Genomic DNA, 11896 nt, shown 5'->3' on the forward strand with positions numbered 1-11896 from the left:
AAAAACTTGTTTAATCCATTCAAAGACTTGTTTCTGACTTCAGATAGGTTCTTTGTAGTGTCTGGAAAATGATTGTAGGTACATGAAGATTCATTCATATCACATAGGATTCCGTCAATAACCATGTATATATTCTTTTAGAAACTGTTTGGCAGCAGTGGTCTATCAACATCAGCAGTAGATGCTAAATGTGGCAGAAATAAGCAAACGGAGCGTGACTGCACTGCTGCGGAGGTGTAACAGATATGCCCCTTGGCAATTTGATGGGGTTTAGAGGAAGGCAGGGAACTCGGATGGTCTTGGCACACTGGGGTAGCGGAGCTGACAGAACTGCACTGAACGCGCTTCACACAGCAGTGGCTTCCACAGCTGTTCAGTATGTCACACTTGTGCACATGAGAGCATTGTGGAGAAGAGTGACGGATTCATGTGGGGCGTGCCAGAAAAGAGAGAGTTAGGACTTGTGACTGATGGAGGGAGAGAGAAGACTGGAAGACTGCTGTCTTTTATAAAGTCAGAGAGTAAAAAAAGGTGTGAAGATGAGAAATGGTGGAGATAGAAAGGGAATGAACGAATTAATCCACTGAGTCAATTTTAGACTTCTGTGGCTTCTGGTGACTTGTAGGTCCAACATTAACTCAACAGCAACACAACACTCATATTAGTGAGTGTTAGTGAAACCAATAACCTCCATGTGTGATTTGTTTCATTTCCAGTCAACTGACAAACAGCAGTAACATGGCATATTCAAAATCTCTGATATTTATGTTAACAAAAATGACATGTCACACTTGTTAATGCTACTCCGCTACTTGGTGGGCAACTAGTTTAACTATTTAGAAGGCACTTGAGTCACTAAAGGAAAATATCATCAACATATCATCAATTATCAGCTTCAGAATTATACCAAAACCACAATAAATTTAAGAAATTAATACAATAAAGAAGAATTGCGAGTGAGGACCTGCTTGGCTGGGGCCAGTGCCAAAGAAAGCTTCACTTAGGCTGCAAATTATGAACTACAGCAGTTTGTCCTCTGCAGAGCTTTGCCACTTTCCTTATGCAAAGCACTCTTGACATATACTAGAGGTATGGCATTTGACCTAATGTAACTAGCCAGTGTAGCTGCTTTTGAATTTCTTTCATGCAGTATTTTTCTGTCATCTCATAGCCTTCAATTATTCCCTTTGTCATGATGGACACTGATGGAGTTTATATCCATACTCATTATAAATGTTGTTCAGTTTTGATATTTATTAAAAATATCTATATTTCTAAATATATGTGTGTATTCTTAATTTTTTTTATTGATTATAAACTATCAGGAAAACATGATGATTCTGATATCCATGTGCCTGTGCATGGATGTGTTTTTAAGTACAGCAATATTTAGCTGCTGTAATTAATTCATAGTAAGATACTAACATGAATGTGTGTGTGTGTGTGTGTGTGTGTGTGTGTGTGTGTGTGTGTGTGTGTGTGTGTGTGCTTGTGCATGTGCCAGTCATTTATGAGAGAGTGCAGAGAGAGGCACCATGTGTCAGTATAAAAGCTGAGGCAGTATGTGGAAGAGGGATGTAAGCTGGGTAAACACAGTAAAGGGCCATAGATCAAGTATCTGTGTGTGTGAAGTAACAGACAGGGATCACAGGAACACTAAGACAACCGGCTACCCTCCAAGCTCCTGTGACCTCAGGACTCCCTGGAATCAGGCACATGTGCTGAGGGACCTAAAAGGATCAAGATCACTGAACATCTCCAGAACTTTTGCCTACATCCACTATGACTGTAAGTCATCAAATTCACAACATAAATGCGAACACAACTTTTTACATACTTTGTTTTAAAGAATGTTTTACAAAACCTAAGTAATTTAACAATTTTAAATTATTTAAATGTAAATAATTGTAAAATGTTTTAGCAAAATGATATATAAGACAACAAACATGCATCTTATATCATTACTAAAGCACTAATAATTAAGCATAATAACTTTTATCTGATTATATCAGATCACTGGTATAATCTTGAGAATCATTACAAACGAGTATAATAAGAAAACACACCAAATTTTCTGAGTTCATTGCATAACAATTACTGTTCAAAATTCATAGTCAATATCATGAGCAATCTTTCAAAAATAGTGTATATCGGGGAATATTATTTATGTAAAACAATAATGAATAATCTAAATGAAGTGTGCATGTCAGATAATCCAAGAACATGTATTAATCAAACCAACAAAGACTCCACGTGATCTGTTGCCCGTTAAGCCTTGTTTTAGCAACATGCATGTCTCCAAGTCTTTAGTCACATAGCTGATGAACAGGTGTAGCAAAGCCCTATTACATAATCCAGCCTCTTTAGTTCATCAGATTATTTCACTGCCCCCATCGAAAAGTGGAGATTCCAATGGCACCACCACCATACGAATATGTAACAAATAATACAAACAGTTTCTAAAGATTTCAATTTGTTATATATTACATATAAATATACAATAGTAACCTAGGTTATAAAACACACCCCCCCAACACACAGACACACACACACCCATGTTATTTTTATGTTTGTTTTAAATATATTTAGATCTCATTTTGGATTTTTGTATTCACATCTGAAATATTATACATTGGTTAAATGTACAGAACACTTAATCCTTATGCAGTGAAATGAGGTTGTCTGTAGTGCACATCTCTCTACACTTAGGTCCCAAATTTAGACTGCCAGGGGACATTTGAAAGGTGTTGATTGAATGGATTGGATGTCTGATCCTTAGAATGGAGCCCCAAAAGACTTTCACAAGTATTAGTCAATCCTTCTTGTAAACACCAGGATATATCATCATGTGCTGCATGGATAGAACCCTGGTTGACAGTGATTGTTAAGATTTACAAAAAACGTCCTTTATACGTAGATCAAAACCATCAGGATTCATAATCAAGATTAAACACGGGTGACAGGAAAGAGTTCCAAGGTTTAATGATAATACATGTAGTTAATACAGAATACAGAAGTCATAACACAAAACTGGGTAAGAATAATAAAACATGTATGATTGGTGTTCTCAGGCGAGGAGGTACAGTAGATTGGATCTAGGGGTAGTGGAAAAGTACAAAGAGAGACAGAGAGAGACAGATAGAGGGAGAAGGAGAGACGTTCTAACTGAGGAGCAGACACACATATAAGGGAGTGAACTGAATGTCAGAGTGTTCTGAATGAGGGTCACACATAGTAAATCACAAATTCTCTTACAGTGATCACTAGTATACGTCTGTTTTTGGCCTCCCCTGATCACAGCTGATAAAGTGATACAGCTATTCGGCAACAGCTAATACAGCTATTCCTCTCACCCTGGTACAAGCTTTTTATGTAACATGATCTGGATCTGGATCTAGTCCTTTCAGAACCCACTGGAAGCTGGAACTCACTGGAAGCTGGTGCTGGAAGCCAGTTCTATTGCCATAACTTCGACATGCTAATGCCTGTAGAACAAGGTTAACTAACGCTATCGAATTACAGTGGAGCTCACAAATGTTATCACTGCTCCTAACTCCTTCATTCCATTTTTGCAGGCTTCCACCAGGCTTTTAGATGAGCTGTGCCATCTCACAGCTCAGTCACTGTCACTGCTAGATCTAACGGACCACTACCAGATCATCAAACTTCTGGGTGAAGGGTCATATGGCAAGGTCTTACTGGCAGTTCACAAAAAGAGAGGTCTGTAATTATGGGCTTTTTTGTGTGAACTTGTGTTTGTTTTTATATCTCCAATTCTTAGAAGCCCCACTTCTGCTGATCAGATTAAATTTGGCTTTGTACCATGCATGAGGAACACACATTTTGTTTCATTTCCTCTCCTGACATCTGAATCTTTTGAAATCTTAGGTACTCCAATGGCCTTAAAATTCTTCCCCCGAGAATCCACCTCTCTGCTATATTTTCTGAGGGAATATAATTTGTCTTTGGCCTTCTGTAGCCACCCATCGCTCACATCTGCTCTGGGCATCGCCTTCTCTACCCCCACTCACTACGTCTTTGCTCAGCAGCCTAGTCTTTATGGAGACCTATTTGATGTCATTATTCCTGAGGTATGTAAATAATTCACTTTCATTGCCCACCACTAGTTCAAGTGCAGGTATTACTGTCATTCCTCCATATACTTTGTATACATTGGAATGAGATGCCGTTTCTATGGGTCCATGGTGCAACACAGTGCAACAGCAGAAAAACAGCATAAACAGAACTGCAAAACTGTGAATGCACAACACAGCAGTGTGGAAATGGTGCAGAAATCAATACAATACAGTAAAACCCAGAACATCCAATACACAATGATAATGGGAGTAACCCAGTTCTGGGTAACACATGGCTGCATATAGTTTAATCTATGCTGTCATATAGCTACAGGTGCCTATGGATGTCTGTAAGTGAAAAAAGTACTATGTCAAAAAATAGACCAGACAGGAGGAGCATTTTCATCAGCACCAATAGGACTGGGAGTAAGTGTGTGTGTACAGCACACTAATCAATGTGTTAATCGTGAGTAGAGAGACCACAATGAATTTCAATGCTGTAGCCACAGTTTTACATAATGCCATTGCTACCATTGAGAAACTAACATTGCCCATGCAACCAGTTTACATGCAAGGGTACAAGAAGAGCAACATCACAGTGAGTGCAACATAAAAAGCCACAAATGCATTTTGGAGACTATGGGGTCTTCTCCAAACATCATGTTGACCGTGGGGTCTTCTCTAAACACCATACTGACCATGGGGTCATCATGATTTCATAATGGGTCTTCTCCAAACATTATGAGTCCATAATATTAGATAAAGATTCAGTTGCTGCACAGTGAATTAAAGAGAATGGGGAGGGAGAGTGACATCATGGACATGTGGACATGTATCAATATAATATTCATACTAAGACATGAACGTGTGATTTCCTGTTTTTAATTTGGTGTAAAAACGGTTAAATGTTAAACTGTTTCTCATGGGTTAAATAAACCCTGGTTATGCAGTAAGCCCACTTTTACCTGATATAAAAAAATGCATTTAGAAATGTCTTGCAGTTTTTATTTATTACCTAATATTAATGAATATTTATTAATTCCAAATCAAACAACTGTTGTAAGAACGGTCACATGAAATAATTAATTACCCCAGGAAAGCAGCATGTCTTTGCCACTGTGATTTGATACTCACTGACGTAATACCCAATAATGTGATGTGATACTTAGTAATGTGATATGATACTCAGTAATGTGATGTGATACCTCAGGTTCCTTCATAGATTGCTGCTGTGAAGGACTCTGTGCTCTTTCACTCTTTGAATCCAGCCAAGTTTCTGCAAGGAAAAATGCAGCAACACAGACTCCTTAAATTAAGCTTTAGTCAATAAATCCAGCACATCTACTTTATTAATGGGTGATGAACAGTGTTGGGAACGTTACTTTAAAAAGTAATTAGTTATAGTTACTCACAACTTGTTCAAAAATGTAACTGAGTTAGTAACTGAATTACTTTATAATAAAAGTAACTTGTTACCAGGGAAAGTAACTATTTGCATTACAGTAAAAAAAAAAAAAATTTGATATTTATTGCACATCCACAGACCAGTGCAGGATAAAATCCTTTAAAATCCCAAATCTTTGTTTAAAAAAAAAAAAAAAAAAAAAAGAAGAAGCAAAAGTAAACAGTTACACTATATAAAGTGCATTTACATCTATCAAATTAAATTAAATTCTCTCAACCTGAGACAGCTGGTTTGTTCACAACAGAAGTAAACATAACAATAAAACCTCTATTCTTAATTAAATAAATCAAATACCCAGTCTGGTAGACATTCAGGAACTTCAAGTATTTTCTTAAATAATGTTTATATATATTTATACCTTGAAAACGCTAATTTTTCCTCGGCTTGCTCCTGACTCGCCATTTCTGCCTCTTCTCCGTTTATGTCGTGTCACTGATGTGCTTCCACGTGTAAAAACACTGGCTCTGATTGGCTACCATAACGCTGCCTTAGCCAATCGCTTACTGACTTGTTAAGTTAAACAGGTGTTACACCGAGAACTGTGACCTATCGAGATCTGTTACTCCTCACTAGCCTGGGCAGCGGTCCGCTCGCATTACTGTTAGTATATCAATATAGTAACGCACCGCTTTTAATGACCAGTAACGTCAACGGTGTTGTAACGACAGGAAAAGTAATTAATTATATTATCCCGTTACTGACAAAATAACGCCGTTACCTAACGCCGTTATTTTTAACGGCATTCTTCGCAACACTGGTGATGAATGACTTAAAGAAGTAAACAATAAGGAAATGCCTCTTACTTCCCACAGGCCCAGTTATTTCAGTTTCCTCTGGCCTTTGTTTTTTGAGGGGTTTAAGTTAAATTTCTATTCATAGCATTCAGTAGACATGTTCTTATTCAAAAGCAACTGACAGTTGTAATCAAGTACAATTTGAGTAATTACATGTTAAGAGCCTTGCTCAGAGGCCCAACAGTGGTACTTTGACAACAGAGGGTCTTGAACCAGCAACCTTCTACTCTCTAATAGCGCATTTCCACTAGGGCCTGCTTGGCGCGGTACGGTTCGATTCGCGACGGTTTGTGAGTGTTTCCATTAGTACCAGTACCCTGTGAGCCGGCCCCTTTGGGTACTTTTTTCGTACCGACTCGCTCGAGGTTCTAACCGTTCCGAAGCGGTACAGTTCTGTGACGTGGAGTAACAGCATGACACTGATTGGCCAGGGAGTGTCGTCACAGGTTGCGTCAGGAGAGCGACTCCTCCGCTATGCTATGGACTCCTCAGCCATTTTTAAAACCCAAGGAGCGAAGTCTGTTCCCTGGTCAAACGCCGAGGTACAAACCTTTCTGTTAATAATCAGCGATCAAAAAATCCAGGGCGAACTGGACGGGGCCACTAGAAATGTAAAGGTTTTTAGCGAGGTTTCCGCGCTAATGGCCACTCATGGCTACCAGCGGTCCGTTCAGCAGTGCCGGTCGGTCCAAGCTAAAAAAGCTTAACGCGATTACCGGGCGGTGAAGGACCATAACGGACACAGCGGAGCAAACCGCAAAGACTGGAAATGGTTCCAGCAAATGGATGTCATATACGGTCACCGGCCAGCCAGTAACGGAAGAGAAAACGTGCTGGACAATGTCGGTGCTGGAGGCCACGGAGAATGGTGAGTGTATTGTGATTTCACAGTTTTACTACTAGGCTCGTAAAAGATGTAATATGAACGTAATATGAACGCATCTATTGTAAACGCAGGAATTTAGAGCTGTGTAGTAGTTAATTTTACCACCACAGTCACTACTGTACAATAGCTAGCTCTTAGCCTTGCTAGTTGCTAGTTAGCTGTAGCCATAAACACAGCATGAGCAGCGATGACGTGCTACACATTTTGTGCAGTTACGCTATATTGTTGTTGCTTTCACGGGAATACTTGTGTTTAATATTTGTTATTTTTTACGTTCAAGATTCCCCTTCCACTGACGAGGCGAGCGGAGTTGGCGGAAAATGTTTCCTTCAACCGGGCTTTCCTCGGGGTGCTTGGCGAACTTGTGAACACCATGCGAGACAGACGCCAGTAAAAGCACACAAAATGTTGCTTGTAGTACTATAAATATTTATTTCATATAAAGCTATACGTATATATTTGCTTTTTGCACTTTTTTAAAACTATAACTATATTATTTACATATGTTGTACTTTAAATATCTATATTTCATAATAAAGTTTGATTTCATTTGATTGTATGACTGATGCTTTTTATGCAGGGTGTGTTCAGCCTGTTTGAGTAATACCAAATTATTATCAATAATTAGAGCAACCACATACAATAATGAAGATAAAGATAAATAAGATACAATAATGCTATGTGTTAAGGGGCGTCGACCGGTGTTGTGGTCGTATACAAATGATGTCACGACACTACAACCCGCGCGCCAACAGCGACTCCACCCACATTGGGGTGGTTCACCATTGTAATGGAAACACAACGCGACCGTACCGTTCCGTTGCGAATCGACCCGTACCGAACCGTACCGCGCCAAGCAGGCCCTAGTGGAAATGCGCCATAAGTGCTTAACTGTGGAGCTACCACTGCCACAAGACCAAATAGAATAAATGAAGTAGAGTTGAAGTTTGGGATCAAAAGCTACTTGACAGTTTACTCCTGACCCTAGTGAAGCTTCTGAATAGTCTGACAGAAATACATATGAAGGTGCAGAATTGCTGCATTGATTTGAAGGAAATGCATTGGAAGTCAAATATCTAGTTCTACAGAAGACTGCAAGTGTTTTCTCCCTTCTGTGTAGGTGGGCTTGGCGGAGAGTTGTGTTCAGAGGGTGGCCTCTCAGATCAGCGGCGCTCTCTCTCACCTCCACTCTCTTGGCTTTGTCCACCGGGACGTCAAGCCTGAAAACATCTTCCTCTGTGACCGAGATTGCCGCTGGGTCAAGCTTGGTGATTTTGGTATGGTGAAGGCGGTGGGTACAAGGGTACCCTGTGTTTGGTACAGCTCTCCATACTGTACCCCTGAGGCAGAGATAGCAAGGAAGAAAGAGACTGACTCAGGCTCCTCTTCCATAGACATGAATGGAAACGAGAGACAAAAGATGGCCCAAGAGGCTCAAAGTAAGCATGTGATGGTCCCAGTAGAGGTCAGTACAGATAGCTGGGCCCTAGGCATTCTCATTTATTCTATGCTAATGGGAAAATTACCCTGGTCTGAAAGCATTCTGGACAATATTGCATATAAAGAGTATTTCGGGTGGAGTGAGAGGAACAGGACACTAATTGAGAAGACGAGCAGACTCGGGGACTGCCACCAGGTACCCCAACATTTCAGAGCATTCACCCCACTTGCCTGCTCACTATTTCAGGTGTTGCTGCACCCAGAGCCCAGGTTTCGATGCACACCAGAGAACATACTAGGATATCTGGGAGGAGCCTGGTTATTGAGTACTGATATTAGTGGATAAAGAAGATGAAAGACAAAATATAGGAAAAAGAGGACAACAGGGAAAAATGAATTACCAACTATCTATTTAAATAAATCCATATCTCTGGTTAAATATGCATGCAAATATAAAACACAGATTATTATATTTTAAATAAAAATATTCAAAATGTTGATTTTCTTCATGTTCATCTACACTTTCACTTTAAGGACAAATGGTTAATTCCACATTTCTTATTACCTTCTTATTATATGTTATGCCAATTTTTCATATTTTTGTGTTACTTGAGATTGATGTGAGCTTGTGTTTTTATTTGTCTTCAAAGAAAATGGGTGTTATATCACATTTATGACTGGTGTCATCAATTAATCCAAGCATATTAGGGTACTATTATGTAAAAGGAATGTTACCTTAGATGTGGAGTTTAAAATGCAATACTAATCAAATAATGATTTTTATCTTTTTCTATTGTAATTTTATAATATTGCAGTATATCCAGTTCTCTTGATTGATTTCATATTTGGGGAAACCTGATAACTGTCACTATTTCTACATTTGCATAGCCAAGATATTTCCTGCTTCATCGAAGATCTGAATTCAGCAAAATCCGATTATTGTAATGCCTGTGTAGTAAAACTAATAAGGAACTCCTTTCCTATTTGACTGACAGACAGACACACACATAGACTCACAATGTTTGTTCCAGAGAGCCATTCCTGTTTTATAAATAAACCCTCACAGCATTTATTATACTCTAGCACCCATCATCACCTCAGTCATGCACAGAGACGCACACACACACACTTACACGCAGCAAACTGTCTGAGCTTTAGAATGCTTTACTGTTACAAAAATATCACACTTGGAATTGCACACAACCTTTAATGTGTAACTGCCATGTTCTTATTAAACTGAAATTAGAATGACTTTCTAAGGGGCTAAATCCAAATTAAAGTTTTAAGACCACCTTGAAAGGACTCGCCTCATATATATATATATATATATATATATATATATATATATATATATATATATATATATGTGTGTGTGTGTGTGTGTGTGTGTGTGTGTGTGTGTGTGTGTGTGTGTGTGTGTGTGTGTGTGGGGATATATATATCAGTGGGGAACCTCAGGGTTATCCAGTTTTATTTTACTTACAGTTTGACAATCGACATCTAAATAATTACAAAAATATAAGCAAATAAATTATTCACCCATGTCTATTCAATCTGTGTTGGAAGGTGAGGGGTTAAGTGGAAGCCTGTGAGCCTGTGTCTCCCCCTATCAGGACTGTGATGCCCACTGTTCGTTTACACAGGGCCTGGCAGTTATAATTCAGCGCAATACCAGTTTCAAATGACAGTAAAATTGACCAATCATATCTTGCGTCTTAATGGGCGGGCTTAACTGTATGATAATTTCCGCCCGCTGTGGCGATGCTAGCTGTCGTTAGCACCACCGCTAGCTAGTTTTGATTCATTCCTTTGATGCCCTCGTGTGTGTTGTTTACATATTCGGCTCCCGAGGAACACAGAGCTGTGAACCTTATTTTGTTTGGAACCTTATTTTACTTAAGAAGTTATCTAATTATTGCGTTTTTAAAGCTGTACTGTCGTCTCAATTTAACATTTTTTTAAATTGCAGTTAATTAGGAGAGGAAACTAATTACTTTCATGATGGGGGTTGATGGGAGTTAGCCCATGTATAATGGTCACAGTTCCCTACTGATTATATATATATATATATATATATATATATATATATATATATATATATATATATATATATATATATATATATATATAATATCTCCCCATAGAGGTAGCATGATGTGGTGTCTACAACCCACAGAAGTTCCTCAGGTAGTGCAGCTCATCCAGGATGGCACATCAATGCGAGCTGTGGCAAGAAGGTTTGCTGTGTCTGTCAGCGTAGTGTCCAGAGCATGGAACAGATACCAGGACGTGGAGGAGCCTGTAGGAGGACAACAACCCAGCAGCAGGACCACTACCTCCTCATTTGTGTAAGGAAGAACAGGAGGAGCAGTGTCAGAGTCCTGCAAAATGACCTCCAGCAGGCCACTAATATCCATGTTTCTGCTTAAACTGTCAGAAACAGACACCATGAGGGTGGTATGAGGGCCCAACGTCCCCAAGTGGGGCTTGTGCTTACAGCCCAACACCGTACAGGGCGATTGGCATTCGCCACTGGCGGCCTGTTCTTCAAGGATGAGAGCAGGTTCACACTGAGCACATGACAGAGTCTGGAGATGCCGTGGAGAATGTTCTGGTGCCTGCAACATCCTTCAGCATGACCGGTTTGGCAGTGGGACAGTAATGATGTGGGGAGGCATTTCTTTGGAGGGCCACATAGACCTCCATGTGCTAGCCAGAGATTACAGAGCCATTAGGTACAGGGGTGAGACCCATTGTGACCCTATGCTGCTGCAGTAGGCCCTGGGTTTTTTCTGATGCACAACAGTGCTAGGCCTCATGTGGCAAAAGTGTGTCAGCAGTTCTTGCATGATGAAAGCTTTGATGCTATGGACTGGCCTGCCCGTTCCCCAGACCTGAATCCAATTAAGCTGGAACATCATCTGGAACATCATCCACCAACACCACATTGCACCACAGACTGATGCTATAATCCAGGTCTGGGAGGAGATTCTTCAGGAGATCATCTGCCGCCTCATCAGGAGCATGGCCAGGTGTTGTAGGGAGGTCTCATCAGGAGCATGGCCAGGTGTTGTAGGGAGGTCTCATCAGGAGCATGTCCAGGTGTTGTAGGGAGGTCTCATCAGGAGCATGTCCAGGTGTTGTAGGGAGGTCTCATCAGGAGCATGGCCAGGCGTTGTAGGGAGGTCATACAGGCACGTGAAGGCCAACTTGAGGAATTTCCACTCAAGTTGAA

The 11896-nt window shown here is 40.1% G+C and overlaps 1 protein-coding gene and 1 long non-coding RNA gene across 2 annotated transcripts; both read left to right on the forward strand.

The window, feature by feature from the left end:
- The first annotated feature begins 1538 nt into the window (after positions 1-1538).
- On the forward strand, positions 1539-9952 carry LOC143516439 (serine/threonine-protein kinase SBK1). The gene is made up of 4 exons (XM_077008017.1): positions 1539-1788; positions 3576-3720; positions 3889-4091; positions 8342-9952. Exons 1-4 carry the CDS (start codon positions 1783-1785, stop codon positions 9005-9007), a joined length of 1020 nt encoding a protein of 339 aa, XP_076864132.1. The 5' UTR covers positions 1539-1782; the 3' UTR covers positions 9008-9952.
- Positions 5712-7780, forward strand: LOC143516440 (uncharacterized). Its single transcript, XR_013131680.1, has 2 exons — positions 5712-7203; positions 7502-7780. It is a non-coding gene; the product is annotated as an uncharacterized LOC143516440 (long non-coding RNA).
- Positions 9953-11896: the final 1944 nt, after the last annotated feature.

This window comes from Brachyhypopomus gauderio, chromosome 6 (genome assembly GCF_052324685.1).
Source record: "Brachyhypopomus gauderio isolate BG-103 chromosome 6, BGAUD_0.2, whole genome shotgun sequence".
In the NCBI taxonomy this organism is placed as follows: Eukaryota; Metazoa; Chordata; class Actinopteri; order Gymnotiformes; family Hypopomidae; genus Brachyhypopomus; species Brachyhypopomus gauderio.